Source organism: Brassica rapa, chromosome A02, assembly GCF_000309985.2.
Source record: "Brassica rapa cultivar Chiifu-401-42 chromosome A02, CAAS_Brap_v3.01, whole genome shotgun sequence".
In the NCBI taxonomy this organism is placed as follows: Eukaryota; Viridiplantae; Streptophyta; class Magnoliopsida; order Brassicales; family Brassicaceae; genus Brassica; species Brassica rapa.
Window position 1 is genome coordinate 6,960,651 of NC_024796.2, and position 19,186 is coordinate 6,979,836.

General features: G+C 37.0%; 3 protein-coding genes, 1 long non-coding RNA gene and 1 other non-coding gene across 8 annotated transcripts; 2 read left to right on the plus strand and 3 right to left on the minus strand.

The window, feature by feature from the left end:
• Positions 1-1,095: 1,095 nt before the first annotated feature.
• LOC103851940 (TBC1 domain family member 15) lies at positions 1,096-4,025 on the plus strand. 3 transcript variants are annotated; one of them, XM_033283841.1, is made up of 12 exons: positions 1,096-1,185; positions 1,734-1,829; positions 1,904-2,007; positions 2,081-2,220; positions 2,310-2,399; positions 2,480-2,691; positions 2,773-2,878; positions 2,950-3,047; positions 3,118-3,384; positions 3,487-3,570; positions 3,701-3,753; positions 3,812-4,018. In XM_033283841.1, the coding sequence occupies exons 1-11, from the start codon at positions 1,096-1,098 to the stop codon at positions 3,713-3,715; spliced, it is 1,302 nt and encodes a 433-aa protein (XP_033139732.1). In that variant the 3' UTR covers positions 3,716-3,753; positions 3,812-4,018. The 3 variants fall into 3 exon arrangements, with proteins under 3 accessions (XP_033139732.1, XP_033139734.1, XP_009127068.1); XM_033283843.1 differs by having other exon boundaries at positions 3,704-3,753; XM_009128820.3 differs by having other exon boundaries at positions 3,704-4,025.
• Positions 4,026-4,537: 512 nt separating this feature from the next.
• LOC103851941 (thiamine thiazole synthase, chloroplastic) lies at positions 4,538-6,655 on the minus strand. The gene is made up of 3 exons (XM_009128821.2): positions 6,126-6,655; positions 4,936-5,424; positions 4,538-4,859 (listed from the first exon to the last, which is right to left on the minus strand). The coding sequence occupies exons 1-3, from the start codon at positions 6,522-6,524 to the stop codon at positions 4,698-4,700; spliced, it is 1,050 nt and encodes a 349-aa protein (XP_009127069.2). The 5' UTR covers positions 6,525-6,655; the 3' UTR covers positions 4,538-4,697.
• A 3,834-nt stretch (positions 6,656-10,489) lies between these two features.
• MIR6032 (microRNA MIR6032) lies at positions 10,490-10,589 on the minus strand. Its single transcript, NR_128655.1, has one exon. It is a non-coding gene; the product is annotated as a microRNA MIR6032 (primary transcript).
• A 232-nt stretch (positions 10,590-10,821) lies between these two features.
• LOC103851943 (autophagy-related protein 18f) lies at positions 10,822-15,312 on the plus strand. Of its 2 annotated transcripts, XM_033285656.1 has the most exons (7): positions 10,822-11,886; positions 12,181-12,391; positions 12,808-13,239; positions 13,309-13,692; positions 13,778-14,011; positions 14,080-14,814; positions 14,908-15,312. In XM_033285656.1, exons 2-7 carry the CDS (start codon positions 12,191-12,193, stop codon positions 15,028-15,030), a joined length of 2,109 nt encoding a protein of 702 aa, XP_033141547.1. In that variant the 5' UTR covers positions 10,822-11,886; positions 12,181-12,190; the 3' UTR covers positions 15,031-15,312. The 2 variants fall into 2 exon arrangements, with proteins under 2 accessions (XP_033141547.1, XP_009127070.1); XM_009128822.3 differs by having other exon boundaries at positions 10,822-12,391.
• An 864-nt stretch (positions 15,313-16,176) lies between these two features.
• LOC117132103 lies at positions 16,177-18,588 on the minus strand. The gene is made up of 3 exons (XR_004455600.1): positions 17,546-18,588; positions 17,318-17,466; positions 16,177-17,241 (listed from the first exon to the last, which is right to left on the minus strand). It is a non-coding gene; the product is annotated as an uncharacterized LOC117132103 (long non-coding RNA).
• Positions 18,589-19,186: the final 598 nt, after the last annotated feature.

A 19,186-nucleotide genomic window follows, 5' to 3' on the forward strand; every position in this document is an offset into this window, starting at 1 on the left:
AAACTCTCCACATTGCCGTGAATTACTTAATATTGTTTTTTTCTTACGAATTTTTTTAAAAAAATTTATATCACCAAGTCATCTTAACTTGTGAATTTAACAACCAATCCATATTTCGGAAAACATTTTTTACATAAAAACTTTACTCTTTTCATGTTGTGTGTTAGTATGAATTTTTTAAGCTAAAAATTGTTAGAAAAACACACAATTTGCATTAGAAAATATCTTAAAAAGAAATAATGGATTGAGTGCTCCTTTAGTGAATAAGGCTATTCTTTAGAAAGTATTGTCAAATTCACCTTTTATGTTGTACTTTTCAATAGAGGAAGTTCTAAATGTTGATTTTGTATTCTTCAACTTTTCATTAATGAAATTTGTTTTGCTTGCCATAAAAAAAAAAAAAATTAAACCGAACCAAACTAAGACATGAATAATTCTTCTCAACCAAGATATTGGAACTGAATCAGTATCAAAATATTTATTTGAACTATCCAAATTATTCACTTTTTTGTCTGAAATCAACGAAATCAAACCAAACCATAATCAAACTGAACTCGCGTCAACGTCCATGTTTACTCGTAACGTGGGACCTGTTTTTTCAAAGAACATGCAAAATTGATTGGTTTATTATTTATTATTCTTAAGAAGGAAAAAAAAAACCCAATATTGGTGTAAACCAAACCGACTCAGATACCGAAATCAAAATTGGACCGGGTCAAACATTGTACCGTCAACAAACACAACGATTCTCTGTTTCCTAAAAACGGAAAAGAAGAAAAGTCTAAAGGAGGAGGAAGGAGGATGGATCAACGAAACGATACACCAGTCAAAAAAAAAAAAAATCAATTGCATCTCGAGAGACCACTCAATTGAAAGGAGAAAGATGATTTGGTAGTACATTGAGCAATCCCTAAAAGAAAAGTTTGATCCTCCAAAACTGGACCCCCTCTTAAAAACTCCAAAGCAGTAGGACAATTGATCTTTTTGAGAGGGTTCCAGTTTCTTTATTCTTCTTCTCCAATCTTGTTTCCTGGGTTTGTTTGTTTTTTTTTTGTTTTTTTCCCGGGAAAGATTTCATTTTTATTTTTATTATAAATGTGGGGAGCGGCGGCAGAGCCAGCAGATTCTTATTACCAGATTCGCCCTGAGTGCACCGATGTCCCCAATACCAGATTCAAGATCAAAGTATCTTCCTTTTATATGTTTGGAATCATTTCTCTGTTTACCAATGAGATTTTACCATTCTCTCTTGTGTTGTTTGGATTCTTCTTGAACGTTTAAGCTGAATGTGTATCATTCTTTGAAAGTCTTTTATCATTTAGTAGCTATTTATTTATCATGAAGAGAACATTATTAATTTATTAGTTGTGAATTGAAATTGCCCCATGTTGATGTCTTTTTCTGATTGTGTGATTAAATGCCGAGGATTATTGATTCTTTCTGCTCTTTTAACTACGTTTGTGTTCACAGAAAAGCAGAACTTCTCATTTAATTTGTAAGATTTTTATGTGTTGTTAATTGTCATCAGGCACAAGATAAGATAGTATAACTAGTTATGAGATTAATGGGGGGTTTTGGTAAACACTAATACTATATTGTTGATCTTTGTGCTCCTTTTAATTCACAGATTTAAGTTGGTGATCTTTGCTTAGAAGCATCACATGATTAATGCTTAGAGAAAGGCAGAGTCTACTATAATTGCTGACAATACCTGTCTTTTTTCTTGATTGCAGCCTGGCAAAACTCTTAGTGTGAGGAAATGGCAGGCTGCGTTTACACAGGAAGGAGTCCTTGATATTGGCAAGACTCTTGGTCGTATCCAACGTGGGGTAAGTCTCTCAAAACATTGTCTACAAAAATACTGTTGTGATAATGCAAAGATCACTTGACTTGTTGTTTATAGGGGATCCATCCATCTATTAGAGGAGAAGTGTGGGAGTTCTTACTTGGTTGTTATGATCCAAAGAGCACATTTGATGAAAGAGAGCAAATCAGACAACGTAGAAGGTGGATTGTCTTGCATTCTCTTTGCTACTATTATATCTTTTTACTTAAAAAAGTATTTGTATTTCGCTTGAAGGCTGCAGTATGCTTCTTGGAAGCAGGAATGTAAACAAATGTTTCCAGTTATTGGAAGTGGTGGATTCATCACCGCACCTGTAATTACCGAGAAGGGTCAACCCATTCTTGATCCTCTTGTACTACAAGAAACAAATCTAGGTAAAAGAGTTTGTATCTTTTTTTGCTTGAGGACATAGTAGAACGTCATAACTTGGTAAACTTAAGCATTTCAAGAATCATGATCATAGGGGAGGATTCTGATTTCTTCAAAGAGCTTGAAAGCAGAGGACCTCTGGACAAGAAAGTTATCCAATGGATGCTAACACTTCACCAGATAGGTTTGTCATCTCACAACACAAACTAGTTCTAAGATTTTATCATTCATTTCACTTACCTAAGCTCTGGTTTCTTTCTTCAGGTCTTGATGTAAACCGCACGGATAGGACATTGGTTTTCTACGAGAAGAAGGAGAATCTGTCTAAGCTTTGGGACATTCTAGCTCTTTACGCCTGGATAGACAACGACGTTGGGTATTGCCAAGGAATGAGTGATCTTTGCTCCCCTATGATCATGCTTCTTGAAGATGAAGCTGATGCTTTTTGGTGTTTTGAAAGATTGATGCGAAGATTGGTACTTTGTTCTCTATACTTAAGTGTTCATAGTCAGTTTTGATTCTATCTTTTTTTTTTTAACTTTGTTCGAAATTGATAGAGAGGAAACTTCAGGAGCACGGGAAGATCAGTTGGAGTTGAAGCACAGCTTACTCATTTGTCTACAATCACTCAGATCATTGACCCTAAGCTTCACCATCACTTAGGTATCTATCTATTCAAGCTTTTCTCACCTCACTCTTTAGCAGATATAATCATATATTATCTTGAAATGCAGAGAATCTTGGTGGAGGTGACTATCTCTTTGCTATCCGGATGATAATGGTTCAGTTCAGAAGAGAGTTCTCTTTCTGCGACTCCTTGTACCTTTGGGAGGTAACGGTTGTTTTTATAAACTCAGAGATATGTTTTATTTGACAGGACACTGATAAAGACTTGTGGGCAGATGATGTGGGGGTTAGAGTATGACCCAGAGATGTATTCACTGTACGAGGAGCCTGAGTTCGAGGGAGAGAGAACGGAAGGTTCATCCAAAGGCAAACCAAAGTCGATAAAACAATGTGGGAAGTACGAGAGAGAGAACATGAAGAACGGTGGGAAAAGCAGCGCAGAAGGTCCATTGCCTATAGCGGTTTTCTTAGTGGCGAGTGTTTTGAAAGACAAGAGTTCTAAGCTTATGACTGAAGCTCGAGGTCTTGATGATGTTGTTAAGGTAATGCAGTGAGATATCTCATGGGAAGTTTTGTCTCTTTGACAGCTTTCATTTCATTTTCAATGAAGAAGCAAACCTCAGTAGTATGTGTGTTTTGTTCAGATCTTAAACGACATAACTGGAAACTTGGATGCTAAAAAGGCGTGTGCTGGTGCAATGAAACTACACAAGAAGTATCTAAAAAAGGTTTAAAATCTTTTCCTTCTCTCTTAACATGTCACAAAGTTTCTACTGAGAAGCTTGTGTGGGATTGTGTTTGATCCTTCTTTAACTGTCTTTAAAGTCTCTCTTATCGTTCTGCTTTGTGTTATTGCAGCAGGCCAAGAAATAGCACTGGAGAAGAGCCATGAGTAGCGTTTTTTGTATGTGTTTTTTTACATACTGTATTTGATAACTCGCAAAATCTGGCGACAAAAAAATTTCAGAGATTTATGATTCCTTGGGAGACAAGCCTTCAAAAGAAAAAGAAAAAGCAAGAGTCCTACACGCAACAACTTTTCGTTGTACAGTGTTCATACAGATCCATGTTGTAATATTTTATTTAACAAAAACTATGATTACCTCTTGGGTTTAAACTACATTTTTGTATTTGTCGGATTATTATGTAAATAAAGATGAAACATGTGAACTCCAATCAGAAATAAGATTTGAGGATCTTAAGAGTAAGTATTTTCGCAGCCACCAAAAATGTTTGTAGACTCTGTTGCAATGGGACCAGTCGTGGTGGTGGAACGTCTGTCTTACTTTGGAACATCGTAACTTTAGTCCTCATGTTAACGTAAAGGCAATGGAGAAAGCAACTAGGTCAAACAAGTTAATTGAACTAGAGAGGCAGAGCAAACTGTTTCTCTGCCTCTAGTTAATTTCATCTGTTTCCTACGGAAACCAAAGTGAAAGCAAAAGAGAGAGCGAGACTGAAATTTTTTAATTCTAAACATCGTCCTCGGATTTTGAATTAAAAAGTTATAATCCAAAGGATTGAAACCCCAAGTTGTTAGATGTAATGAACTTACGAAACTATAGTAACACTACACCTACACGCATACATGTTTGCTACGAAACAGAACATGCAAACAAACAAGTACAGCAGACCAAAGCTAAGTGAGCTGCTTGTGCTAGTTAAAACCAATAAAGGATCGGAGAACAACGCACATTAAACCGAATAAACGTTTTTATTGGGAAGAAACAAAGACACCAGAAAAGTTCATAACATAAATAGTCACAAGTTTTTTTAAAACACTCCTTTATTGCAAACTCCTTCCACATAAAGAAGTATCAAGGGGAAATTTTCTTAGTTAAAAAAAAACTTGTCCTTAAGCATCTACGGTTTCAGCTGAATCAGCAGCTGCTAAGACAAGCTCCGGGCTTAGGTCTCCGACATACGATCCATCAATAACATTGGGCTGTCCCAAAGCTTTCAGAGCGAGGTGTGCCGCCTTCTGTCCCGATATCATCATAGCTCCGAACGTTGGTCCCTGCATCACATATTCATTCACTCAGCATATCATCTTATTATAAATGATTGATTCAAGGAAAGGGAAACAAACTCACCATTCTTGGTGCACCATCGATCTCAGCAACTTCCATACCGGTCACAATCATACCGGGTACAACCTCCCTAGTCAACCTCACAATCGCATCCTCAGCTGTGTTCATGTCAAGAGCTTTCATCCCGGGAACATGGTCGATCAACCCAATGCTCTTCAACCTCTTCACACCGGTGGCTCCAAAGGGACCATCGTGACCACACGAGCTGACAACAATCTTGGCCTCCATGACGTTAGGGTCCATGCAAGACTGTGTGTCGTGGTTCATCGACACAAGGGCCCAGTTAGTCACCACACCGCCGACTCTGTTCCCTTTCACGATCAGATCCTCAGCGGCGACAGCGTTGAAGAGCTTGACGTTGGGACGAGCCAAAAGCTTGCTCATGATGGTGGATGTGAAGAGAGCAGCGTGCTTGATCACGACGTAGTTGTCTTGCTCATCGTAGGCTACACCAATCTCGTCAAGGAACAAGTGAGCTGGTTTGCGCACAATCTGTTAAACACGGATATACAATAACTTCAGTCTACTACACATTACCAATCACATGCAAACCAATCTATGTACTTAAACACATAAGAAGCTCTTAACACAGAGAGAGTTCGGATAAAACATTATCATGGGACAATCTGTCCAACACAAACACACACAGGGCCCGCTAAATCCCCCAGTATCTTGATAGCTTAAGGATCAAATATTTTTTGTATATACAAATTTTTATAGAGAAAATTTTAAATATTCACTAAATTTGGTTGAAAAGTAGGCATATTTTATGTGTACATAATTTGTTTTCATCACAAATTTTATAAAGATGTTGATGATAAAATAATTAAAAAATATTTTAAAAAACATAAATATTAAAAACTTCAATTTTTTTGCGCATGTGTCCAAATAAATATTGAGCCGTCCCTGAATATACAATAACTCCAGTCCAGAGCATACATATTCGCATATGACATCCAATATATTAATGGTTAGTATGTATTATATCATTCAGTCCTAAATGATTTTAAAATATATGTGTTTAGTAATTGTTTAAGCCTAATAATCTCAGAGCCCGCCTTGGCTTCCATGAACACAAATTAATTAAACCAAACCTTAGTAGTTCCTCAGTAGTGTGACATGCAAGTTAGTCTAAGTACTGAAACACTATATAGCAAGCTCTTACCACAAAGAGAGTTCGAATAAAACATTACCATGGCGGAGAAAAGCTGACCACCGAGCCACGCGCCACCACCAGGACTGACAGATTGCTCGATGATTGCGACCTGAACGTTAGGGTTCTTGCTGATCTCGTAAGCACACGATAGTCCAGCGGAGCCAGCACCAACGACGACGACGTCGGTCTCGGCGTAAGTGATCATATCAGTCATGTACCTCCTCGTCATCTCGCGAGACACGATGGACTCCTTGATGGGGTCAAAAGTGAAGGCGTTCAGATCGTAGCCAGCGGTGGCGCGGACGGAGAGGGAGCGCGGTTTGAGACCGACGGAGACAGGTGCGGCGGAGGAGATGGATGAGCCATGGAAATAGGAGTCGAAAAGGCGCTGAGGCTTGGTGGAAGAGAGGGAGAGAGTAGAGGTGATGGACGCCATATTTGAGAGGTGTGTTTATGTTTTGAGTGACGATGAAGATGATGGTGGTGAAGTGAAACTGTGGTGGCTGTTGAATATTTAAATTAGAAGATGAAGAAATATCTGGAGAGTGATGGCCACGTCAGAGATAAGGCATGAAGGGTCGTCGATTTTTTGTTTTATTTTTTATATAAATGAAATTATTAATTTCTGCCATTAATGGAAACATTGGAAAGTAACGATCTCCTTCCTTCACGGTTCGAATTGAATGAAGGAAGTTTTGAAAATTTTCATGACTTTTGAAAAAACCAAAGTTTAGTGAGAAAGTTAACATACTTATTTGTTTTTGTTACCCGATTAAACCAGAAATATTTGCTTGTCTAAGAAAGAAATAAATCGTTTTGATATATGTAGTTTATGAAACAATTAGATTCATATATTTTGTATTAAAATTCAGTTTGTGGTAATTAAGAAATATCTCGAGACTTTTGTCTGGAAGTTTCTGTAACCATTTGCACTGAGTGTGTGGTGACACGAACAACACCAGAAAGTGAGATATCTGTGTACGATAGATATGGATTTGGATTTTACTAGTGAAAAGATAGTTCACTATTATGGTGTCCAAATAACAAAAAAATATTACTACTTTATTATATCAATATTTTTTATTTATGAATTATGAGCGGCATGTTCTTTTTGGTCATAGAATCTTTTTTTCTTGTGGACCAAAATAAAATCTGCAATTCAAAGATTTCAAAATAAATTTGTAATCGAGAAACCTTAGTACTAAAATCATCACAATAAATTTGTAAATATGCGTTTTTTCTTCTATATTTATATATCATATGTATCATGTTAAACCTCTGGTTCCAGACCAATAACTTCCAAGTTATTACATACTTGCAGGTTTTTTTCTTTGTGCCTCTCTCTAAACCATACATTAGTGATTCGGTTGATGTGTGTGAATGTCCATAAACAAAGGCTAGCTAGAATGTCTAGTGAACATGTTGTTATAATTTGAGTCATTTGACAGCTTTGTGTTTTTTTTAAACTTAATTAGTAAGTTCGGATCTTGAGGTACGAGAGAGAGAGAGGATAACTTAAGATTACATGGTTATCTTTTTAGCCATGCAAGCCTGCCAAGTAATCTGAGTTTCAAACGTATATGTATAACGGTGTCTTAGTTATTTTGGCATCAAGAGTTGAAGAGGTTGATATAGCCCGAGCAAGGAAACATAAATGCGTATATATATAATATACTGTATATATATAGCTCTAATGTAAGGAGTGTTGTTGGAATTCAAAATTTGTATATACACACTCCAAACAAAACAAAGTCGGATCGAGCATGCACGGTGTTATGCGTGCCAGAGCGTCATCTCGATTATCCCCGTAACAACTTGCACAAATTTTGAAACTTAACAAAACTCTCATACCCGTGTGCACATACACCATCTCGTGCTCATTACACGTAAACACCATGCAAAACTCTCTCTTCCATAAATAAACTATTTCTCTTCACTTCGCTTCATCATTATCACTCACCAAGAACCTCAAAAACTCACACAAAATGGCTAATTAGCTCTTTCTCGTTTTCGCAACTCTCTCCCTCTTGGCCTTCTTAACCAACGCTTCCAATATTAGAGCTAATCATAGGTATCAATAGTTTCTTAACTCTTTATTAAGCATAAAACTCTCAGACTCTCATGTGTGTGTTCTAAGAAACTATTGATAACTATGATTTTGACCTAATACTTGGGACGTACCTGTACTGAATCAGGATAAGATTTACATGTCTTCTGTATTCGATTGAGACCTGGACATGGTTTTTGTTTACAACAAAAAACAAGAAACATGGTAAGGTTGTGTCACGGAAGAGCACTAATACTATAATCTGTATAGAAATTAAAATAGTCTTTTTGATCCAACAAATTGTCCTATTAAGCAAGTGTTTACAGTAACGAAGTGTTGATACATCCTAAACTTAAGAAACAAGACATGTGGAGTTCTCTTTTGATTTAATGGTTTAACTACCGAGTTTTTTTCAGCCAGAATCAGAAAGGGTAGGATACTATTACTTCACAGTTGCAAATTTATAAAACTGACCAACTGGTCACTGTTAAACTTACAAGAATAAGAAGCTAATCTTGGGGAGCTATATCTTTCAGGTAAGCACATGCACAGCTTGAGCTTGAGATTGCGGAATTCAACCACAGACATTCATGCCTAGACACAAGACAGAGATTCTTTCCTTCTCTTCATTCCAGATACTTGAATAGGACCCAAGCCTCTACATTATAATTATAATACATCTAAAAGGTAAATGAATAGAGAAACCATAAACATGGTGTGGAAGACTTCAAGCTGAACTGATAGATACCTTAGTTGATGACTTTGAGCTGTCAAAGGAAGATTGTTGACTGCTGAGATGGACCAATAAGAAGGACACTGCTGAGCTGAACACATAACCCACACCTCTCCATTATAAGAGCACTTCCATCAATAGGACACGAAGGTGGGTATCAAACAATTATTAAATTAAAAAAAGAGAGGGAAGTGGGAAAGTGATACGGTTTGGAAAAGTTAATTGCGACTCTTTTGCGTTCTTACTTTATAAGACCACGATTAACGCTGAAACCCCAAATGAATTATTTAAATTTTATTTTTTATTTTTTATTTTTATCTGAATAAAAAAATCAACTAATCGCGGACTGCCACATGTCAGTGGGATCCGCGAACAGTGCAAAAACCCAACTAACAGGGTTCTTTATTATGGATTTTCTGGCACCGGTTTTTTTCTCCCTGTGAACCACTCCCCCCTTAAAAAGCCCACTAAAACCCCCGATAATCTTGCTCTAAGTGGCAACCATTCATTTGATTAGTTTATTACATACAATTTTTTTAATTATTTACTAAAAAATGTACTAAATAATAATATAAAGAGGGATGAGAACCCTTGTGTATTTCTTAACCAATAATGTACTTCTTACCAATAAGGTTGATCTAATACATTTAAAACCTAAATGAATAGAGAAACAATAGATATAATAAGTTGATGATGGTGTCATGGTGAGCTGAAGACTGTTGACTGCTGAGCTAGACCAATAAAAAGAAGATTGCAGTTGGAGCTTTCTTGTATTGGTTGATTACTATAAAGGCCTTGACCATACCTTTCTTGTAGAGGATGGAAAGCTCATAGGTTAGGTGTGTGGGCAATTTTAGGGTGGTGGTCTCTAGAAATTGAAGGCAAAATTAGAGTGTTTTATTTCTTGAGAATCGGTTCCCCAATACTAGTGTACTTGGTTTCTTATCATCAACAAAGAAAAACATGAAGTTAGAATCCTCCCTTTGAGCAACTGCCAACTCCACATTCTACCGTTATGATTCTTTACAAGAAAGTGCTTATACATCCTTAACCTAAGATATAATGTTTTATATGTGTAGCATGAAAATCCAGTCGTTCAAAAACATAATTGAGTCATTTTGCTAGCTTTTCCAAACACTTGCTCGTTAAACTACGCTTTAAACACATTTTGATTCTTATCTCTCAGTACAATGTAAAGACTCAAGACTCACAGAATGGCAACATGCCACAGAACAATGACCGGTCAGAATATCCAACACGAGCGCAAAAAAGGTTCAAAAGCAAATACCTATTAACATATACAAATTTCTTAACCTTATCCAGTAGAATAATTGAAGTTTTAATAGAATACGAATACATAAAACACTTGCGTTCTCTTTCTTCTGTAAAAAAACAGCATCAGACTCTAAACTTCTCCCTCTATGAAGCCCACAACATGGTGGTAGTCAATAATAAAAGAAAGAAACCAGAGATCTTCGGTGGTGGTTGCAAAAACTCAGATTCCTCTGGAGAAGATTAAAAACCTGGAATTTTTTTTTTCAGTCTCACAACAACGCAAGATTCACATTTTCTTTTCACTTGGATGATAGACTTAGCCAATCTATTGGAGAACACACCTACATTATTTAGTTTAACATGGAACGACCAGCAGATCCCCGAGGACAAACAACAGATCTTACATGCTCCGAGATCTGTTGATGCTCCATGTTAAAACAAAATAACGTAGGTATCAGCTATCCAAGTGAAAAGAAATGAGAAACCAAGAGTTGCTGAGAAACTGAAAAATAAACAGTTGTGAAAAAAACGGAAGAGAGTGTAAAACTCGTATACATCTACTTCGCTTTTGTACTGGCTATACGGAACCGAGGAAGATTTCATCGTCAGCTCATGGAAAAATCTGACGCCATCAGAACACCACGCAGACTATCGCCAACATTATGATCATTTTATAGCTTAACGGAATATTCGAGGAAAGAAAGCTCCTTAGTGGGCCCTTACATGTCCCTAGTCTTTTTTGAACTCAAGTCTTTTTAGTCAGCTTTCTGAGCTAATGATATGTTTTACCTGGACCAGTCAAATTTGTATTAAACCAAGTTGAACCAAATTAGTCTATCTTAATTTTTTAAACCAATAATCTAATTAAACAAAAATATAATGAAACTCTTCATCTAATAAAGAGTAGTAGCGCACGTCATGGGAAATAATAACAAAAGACTGGCGCTGGAGCACGTCGAACTAATTTTGGTGGATTTGATTGGTTTGGCACGTCAAACTAGGGCTATGCTTGGTAATGGTTTTATGCTTTAGAAGAAAAAAATCCATCATGTAGTAAGGAAAAGTGGCTTTAAGTCTTTTTAAAAGGCTTTAAAAGCTTTTAGATCAATAAAGTCTAATTGAATAGTTAGACTACAACCGTAGAAATTTTACTACATAATTTAGTCTTTAAATTTTTTTGATAATGTAACTAATATAGTTGTAAAAATTTAATGAGAAACATAATAAAAAAGAAACAGATTCATACGTCAATATCTTTTTACTTTAGAAAAGAAAGTTCATATAATTTTTTCGTTAGTTTTTTTTGGCTCTACCTTTAAAAAGTACATAAATCATGATTGGTAAACTTTATAGTTATAGATAGAAACTAAAACTAAATAACAATCCAACCAATCAACTCGAATGACTTTTAAGGCTTTAGAATTATCTCAAAGCTTTGAGACATTTCACAACTAAAAACTGATTTTTATTTAAACAAAAATAGGGAAAGGGAGACGTGTCAGATACTAAAATGTGAGTCTATTCTTCTCTGTTAAAGTAAAAAGACTATACGTAAAAGAAATCTCAATCCGCTTTTTTGCATTTAAAAATCAGATATAAATAAGAAAGGAAGAAAGAAAGAAAGAAAATCATTAGTGAAGAAGTTTAAAACAGCTTTCGTCTCTTCTTCGCTCTCTCTATTATCCTTCAAATCTTTCCCCTTTTCTTCCTCCTCCTCCTAATCGTTTCCAAAGTCATAATCAGGTTCCTGCTTCGGGACTCGCTCTTCTTCTTCTTTCTTCCAATTCTTATTCTCAATTGCTGCTTCATTTGTTCGTTCTTTTCTTTCATCTTCTTCTTTAGCGCGATTCAACTTAAGCATTTTCAGTGGGTTTCGCAAATTTTCAATCTTTTTTTGCTTTGATTGTGTTTCGGTTGGTTTCTTGCTTCGTCACAACTTGAAGAAGCAAATTGCGATGTTCTGTTTCTAATTTGAGATTCCATTTATTCGTTTCTTGTGAGACTCCACCATGAAAGATTTTCTTGGAAAATTCTCAGGCGTACAAGTATGAGTAACACCGACGACGATCCTCAGACGAAGCCTGAGACTTCTTCCGACGGAGCTGTCTCGCGATCAGCTCGGACCTCCTTTCAAGCCGTCTCTGACTGCCTTCGTGCGATTTCCTCCGGCGCTTCCACCGTCGCTCGCTCCGCCGCTTCCGCCGCCTCTTCCGTCGTTAACCGAGACGCCGACTCTCTTCACGACAAGGTATAAAAAAAAAGTTGACAACTTTGATATAATGGGTCACGATAAACTTGCTTTAGGTGCAAGAATCATTAGGGTTAGGGTTGATAGCTTTTAAAGATTGAACCTTTAGTCTTTGTGTTGCTCTGTTGAGAAAAAGTTTGATAGCTTTAGGTGCAAGATTCATTAGGGTTAGGGTTGATAGCTCTTAAAAGATTGGACCTTTAAGCCTTTGTGTTGCTCTGCTGAGAAAAAGTTTGATAGCTTTAGGTGCAAGATTCATTAGGGTTAGGGTTGATAGGTTTTAAAAGATTGAACCTTTAAGCCTTTGTGTTGAGAAAAAGTTTGATAGCTTTAGGTGCAAGATTCATTAGGGTTAGGGTTGATAGCTTTTAAAAGATTGGATCTTTAGTCTTTGTGTTGCTCTTTTGATGCCTCAGGTACTATGGGCGGGGTTTGATAAGCTAGAGAGAGAGGATGGCGACACTCGGAGAGTTCTTCTACTTGCGTTTCGCTCTGGTTTCCAAATCTGGGACGTTGAAGACACTGGGAACGTCCATGTCATTGTCTCTGCTCACGACGGACACGCAGCCTTTATGCAGATGCTACCTTACCCGTTAGTCTCCGAGGAGATAGACGATGCGTTTGCTGAGAGCCGTCCGCTTCTGGCTGTGTGTGGTGACAGCTCTTGGGTGGAGATTTTAGATATAGAGAGCGCTTCTGATAACACTGAAAGTGAAACCATAGTGCCTACGCATGTGAATGTCTACTCGTTAAAGTCAAACTCTTATGTGCATAAGTTGAAGTTCGAGTCTGTCATCTACACCATCAGGTGCAGTTCTCGGATCGTTGCTGTGCTACAATCAGATCAGGTTCGAAGTTTTTTGTCATATTGTGTTTGATTTTGTATCTCTTCTGAAACTAACAAGTGACTTTTGCAGATTCATTGCTTTGATGCTAAGACGTTGGTGGAGGAATACAATATCCACACTAACTCCATCGCGTATGGCTCATTGGGTGTTGGATATGGTCCTCTTGCCGTTGGTCCACGATGGATCGCTTATAGCGGGAGTCGTATTGATGAGTCTAGCTCCACGGTTTTCACTTCAGAGCTTCTCCCACTGTCATCATCACCCGGTGTTGCACAGTTTGCAATAGAATCGAGCAAACATATTGTAACTGGGATAGCGAGGCTTGGAGGCAAAGGGTACAAGTCATTGTCTAACTTCTGCGCAGAGGGTCTGCCCAATCCGTATCTTCCTGGCTTTAAGGGCATTGGAGGCGGTGCTAGTGAGAAAGCGCAAGACGCTGGTGACATAGGAATGGTAAAACTCTCAAATATTCCCTCTCAAGTTGTGTTGAGTTTCCATTGATACATAGACTTGGTGGTGTGTGTGTGTGTGTGTGCAGGTTATAATCAGTGATGTTATAAGCAAAAGCGTGATATGTCAGTTTAAGGCACACAAGAATCCGATTTCAGCTTTGAGCTTTGATCCGAGTGGGATGCTTTTGGTGTCTGCTTCGACTCAGGGCCACAACATTAACGTGTTCAAGATAATGCCGAGAATCTCTAACACTAGTGATGCGCCGCCCATAGAGTGTTTTATGCATCTGTTCAGGCTCCATCGTGGCTATACTTATGCGGTAAGCAGAGAGCTCTTCACTTTCCTGTATTTTAAAAAGTATTATTATTGATATTTTTGTTCTTGCAGGTGATACAAGACATGAGTTTCAGCAATGATAGCAGTTTGATAGTGGTTAGCTCGTCAAGAGGGACAAGTCATGTGTTTGAGATCAATCCCGAGAGAGAGGCGCATATTCCTGTAACTCTGTCACCTGTTATTAGGATAAGAAGCCGAGACATCAGCGGATGGATGGGGACAGTGAGCGGTGCTGCAGCTGCGGCAGCTGGAATGGTTGGAGGAGGAGGAGGAGGCTCTCTTCAGGGTTCAACCACATCAACTTTCAGCTACTGCGTTGAACAGCAGAATAAGAACACTCACTATGGTTCTACTGCTTCTGATAATAGTAGCGTAACGAGGAATCTACTGGTTTTTGCTCCTTCTGGATGTATGACACAGTATGCGTTAAAGGCTGGGGAGGGTGGTGAGGCTTTGGTGATGACGGGGATTGATTCCGAGTCTGGTGCAGAGACTGAAGGACCGGTTGTGAGGATACGAAGGTGGTACATGGTCCAAAACCGATCTAGAAGAGAGATGCAAGATCAGCAGAGGGACGTATATGGAGGAGGTGGAGCAACTTCGGGTTCTGGAAGTAACGTGTTTCCGGAGATTGTTAGAAAGGAGAGTGCTGAGGAGGAACCTTGGAAAGCAAATAAGAAAGGAAAGGCCCGTCGTGTGGTGGATAACAACCATCAGCTGTACGTGTCTCAAACAGAGTTGCGAATGTATCAGCCGTCTCACCTACCCTTATGGGAATGGGACAATGTAAAAGTTTCCTTCCTCTTCTCTTCTTGTTTTTTTTTGTTAAGGATGTGTTGTGTGGATGTGGCTGAGACTGTGTGTTTTGCAACAAAACAGTGTAGGTTTGAGAAGTTGGTATTGGATGTGGATGAAGAGAGTAATGGGGAGATGGAGATTGAAAAAATCAAAGGTCAAACGATTGAAGCAAGAACAAGAGGTTCGCATCCAGTCTGGGGTTGAAGAGGAGGAGAGTTGCATTAGAAGAAGGAAGGTGATATGCTGCTTTTGGTTTTATTGTTTCTTCACCATAAACTCAGCTTCAAGTTCAGCGATAGGACTACAAAAATAACTGTGGAAAATTGTATAGAAAATTAGAAAAGTTGGCATACCTTTTAGATGTAAATAGCTAGCAGTATAGTCTTCTTTGGTTACAGGTTGACCCCATTATATTGATTCATGAAGTGCATCTTCTTTGGATGTAAGCGTAATAAGAAAAAGAAAAAAAAGAAGGTTTTTGCCATTTTTGCTGCACCTTTATAATGTGTGTGTGTGTGTTTACAAAGTAAAAAAAACAACAGAAAAGACTGTTACAAAATGAATAGAACAGACGCAAACAAGTGTTCCGTTGGGAAGTGAACTTCGGCAGCGCTATGAGCCATGGGGACAGGGTTTTCGCTGTTGCTGATAACGAAAGTCCTTCCAATCACAGCGCCTGAGATGGAGACGGTCACGCAAGGGTCGGGTCGCTTGTGATCTTGGAGGGCTTCTCATCTTTAGAACTGTTCCTCCTGGTTTAACCCAAATGTCTAAGTTACCGTGCAGCAGCCTCTACACGTAAAGATCCGCTGCTGGTGACAAAGGGCACGGACTGCTGGCCGAAACCGTGGCTTGATCCTCCTCTCATTGAGATTATCAAACACTTGGCGAGCAATCAAGATTGAGATTAAAGATTGCAGCTTTAATTAATTTAATTTAATTAATTAACGAGTGAGTGACGAAGAAGAAGACTTCAACTTTGGTTCGGCTGCTCATGATGATAGTCGTTTTTTGATTACTACACCATTATCTAAGTTAAATCACATAAGGAGAGTAATTAACAAATTTGGACGTTTTCTATTAGTGGGAAAGAAAGTTTCTTCGTTGAAAATTTTATTTAATTATGAACCATAGTTTTCAAACAGCTACGGATGGTATATATATGATGAATTCAAATTAAATCACTTGTTGTCCGAGCAAATATCATACGGAAAGAAAAGAAATATGACTTTATAAAGAACTAAAAGTTACATCCAACGGATGTACTTTGAAATTGAATAGAGGTTTGGAAAATATCAAATACCGTGTTGAAAAAGTAACATAGCTAGACAGTATGTAACCACAAAACTATAATTTTATTATATATAAATAAATAAACTGAAAAACTCCACTGTTTAATATTGCAGCGTTACATTATTGATATGCTATTCGATATAGATAAATAATTTAGAATTTTCATCACCTGTTAAAAAAAGACAAAATTTTCATAAAACAAAACAATAGTTAAACAAAAATACTTATAAACCACCATCATCGGGCACAACTTGTTGGCGGTTGCCGCCACACCAAATCCATCCAAAATGCCAGAGAACAGCCAAGATGATTAAACAGGCCACAATAGCGGCAGTTATGATGTAACCAATCGAAGCCCCCATATTATTTCTTCAAAAAACCAAAAACTTGTTCTTTCTAACTTTATTTTTCTTCTTTTAAGTTCAAGAGAGAACTAGCTTTATATATAAAGATGGTTAACCTTATTAAAATAGAAAAAAAGTTAGACATGGAAAATGAAAAATTCTATTTCAAAAATAAAAGAAATCTTCTAAATCTCTTGAAAGTCTTTGGCTTTTTTTTAAAAGAAATTTGGTAAAATATGTAAATCATGCATATATCATTAAGAATTATTAACCAAAAAAAAACTGGAAATTTTACATAAGTCATTCACAAACGTTTGATGACATATTTTTAAGCTATTTGATCGAATATGTCGTTAAAAAAAAGCAAGGACTACGAAAATTTGGAAATTTAACATTTTATGGTTCTCTATAAAAGTAAAGTATTTTTACTTGTTATTTTTTCTTTTTCTTGTATATAATGAATTCAAATTAAATCACTCATGGCCTTAGAAAATAATCATTGTCTTAAAAATAAAAACTAATGTACATAAGACAGAAGTAAAATTTGAAACTGAATAGAGGTTTGGTCCTTTTTGGAAACGAAGAGTAACGTGTTTGTATAATTTTCTTGACCTAGTGTTCGTATGTTTATCATAGTCAAAAATTTGTTAGGTTATGCTTTTGAATTCATTTGGCTTGCCTATCATATTATAAAGTCTTGTGGCTCATACTGTCCATCAAGTCCAACTTCCACAAGTGCCTTGTGGATGGTTTGATACATCATTTGCATGGTTTTGTGCTGCAATTATCATGAAAAAGATGTCAGTATTAATCGAGATTACATCATTTAGCAAATAATGGACAAACTATTTTACCTGCCAGTATAGAATCCTCTGTATAGGGTTACTTGTTGGAGCACCTTCTGGCCACATTGGAATGACAATGTAAGCAGCAAACTTCCCCCTTGCTCTAATTTTGTTAGCAATCTTTAGCGCGATTTCAATAGGGATTAGATTGTTTGCACCTGCAATACCAAAACTCCTTTGTTATTACAGCAACTATTGAGTAACTGAACTTTCCCTTAAAAGCTCACAGTTACTTACCCAAGTCCTTGTTTGAATCCCAGTTGAATGATCGATGATCCAAGAAAATATTGGTTCACAATGTAGATGAAATGCTGAGCAGATCTTATGGCCTTAACATAAGCTGCATGTATGCTCATGTTAATGAGTATGTTCTTCCCACACAAAAGATTCTGACCACAAACATGTATATATTAGAAGAAGAACCTTCTGATAGTCCTATCAAATGCAGAGTATCAAAGAGAGATTAACCATCAGATTCATCATTGTCCATCTAGTGTTAATTAGGTTCAAAGCCGTCAAGGCTCTGTGGTATCTGTAATGTAACTCAATTATCTGAATTCATAGAGCCTTGGATTGACAAGCAAGAAAAGATACTGTAAGAAAACAAACTCGAGTTTCCCTAAAAGAATCATGTTATAGAGTCTGTAACTTGTGAATATATTTAAGTGTTGGTAGATTCCTATATACGGCTTGCTTTGGTTACGTTGATCTCATTGTCTCATTCTCTTCATATAATGTATGTTAACATGATCTAACACATATAAACTGAGCTTTTATATACAAAATCATGCAAGATATTAGATTGGAACTTGTACGTTATCAAGGCTGTATTACCTAGGCCCCGAAGGTATCCATAACTAGCAGAAAACTGAAGCGTGCAGAACAGAACTAACCAAGGAAAGGCTAAAGTAGTACTACAAAAAGACCTGCGCTAAATTTACAAAATTACTTTGTTTTTGGTGGGGGCGAGATTGAATAACTCACGAGAAATGTGTAGCTGTCTAAATTATCGAAGAAATTAGTCCTCAAAAAGTAAATTCCGAAGTTGAAGCTCCAATGTCTTTGTTCAAAGACTTTATTTAGAGGTAAAGCTATGTCTTGTAACCACCGAATAGCTCCTTTTCATCTACACTCTATATAGGGGTGGGCGTTCGGGTATCCGTTCGGGTTCGGATCGGATATTTCGGATTTTCGGGTATTTCGGTATAGAGGTGTAGAACCCGTTCGGATATTTCTGTACTTCGGGTCGGGTTCGGATATTTTTATTTCGGGTTCGGTTATTTCGGATCGGGTTCGGATATTTAGATTTTGAAAAAAACAAAATTAAATTTTCATTTTTCAAATTTCTTGTATTTAAAAATATAACTTTCACTTCACTAATCTTTTATTTTTAATAGATTGAATGGTTAATAGATTTGGACATAACATTTTGAAACTAAAAAACATTAATTTGATTATTGTTTTTAAATTTTGGATGTAACTTTTTGTTTATTCTTGAAATAAAAAAATTGACATGTATTTTAAGTGAGTAGCAAATCATTTTCTCCGTAATTGTATGTATATCTTATGAACTTAAAATATGTGTAGTATCAATATAAATACTTTATATAAAATGAAATATGTAAACTAGAAATATAAGGTTAATTATACATATGTTCGGTTATTTTCGGATATCCATTCGGGTTCGGGTATTATCCGTTCGGGTTCGGATATCCAATCTCTCTTAATTCAATACCCGTTCGGATATTTTGCTACTTCGGTTCGGATTTCGGTTCGGGTTTTTCGGATCGGGTTCGGGTGCCACTTCGGATATCGGGTAAAGTGCCCACCCCTAACTCTATATATATTTTAAAACATGTGCTAAGTCTCCAAACTTAA

Coding starts and splice junctions, on each gene's coding strand:
- LOC103851940 (XM_033283841.1), top strand. CDS start 1,096: ATGTGGGGAGCGGCGGCAGAGCCAGCAGATTCTTATTACCAGATTCGC. Junction 2,008..2,080: donor CAAATCAGACAACGTAGAAG/GTGGATTGTCTT, acceptor TTTCGCTTGAAG/GCTGCAGTATGCTTCTTGGA. Junction 3,048..3,117: donor ACTCCTTGTACCTTTGGGAG/GTAACGGTTGTT, acceptor ACTTGTGGGCAG/ATGATGTGGGGGTTAGAGTA.
- LOC103851941 (XM_009128821.2), bottom strand. CDS start 6,524: ATGGCGTCCATCACCTCTACTCTCTCCCTCTCTTCCACCAAGCCTCAG. Junction 5,425..6,125: donor GTCAGCTTTTCTCCGCCATG/GTAATGTTTTAT, acceptor CGTGTTTAACAG/ATTGTGCGCAAACCAGCTCA. Junction 4,860..4,935: donor TCGATGGTGCACCAAGAATG/GTGAGTTTGTTT, acceptor TATGTGATGCAG/GGACCAACGTTCGGAGCTAT.
- LOC103851943 (XM_009128822.3), top strand. CDS start 12,191: ATGAGTAACACCGACGACGATCCTCAGACGAAGCCTGAGACTTCTTCC. Junction 13,240..13,308: donor CTGTGCTACAATCAGATCAG/GTTCGAAGTTTT, acceptor TGACTTTTGCAG/ATTCATTGCTTTGATGCTAA. Junction 14,815..14,907: donor CCTTATGGGAATGGGACAAT/GTAAAAGTTTCC, acceptor GCAACAAAACAG/TGTAGGTTTGAGAAGTTGGT.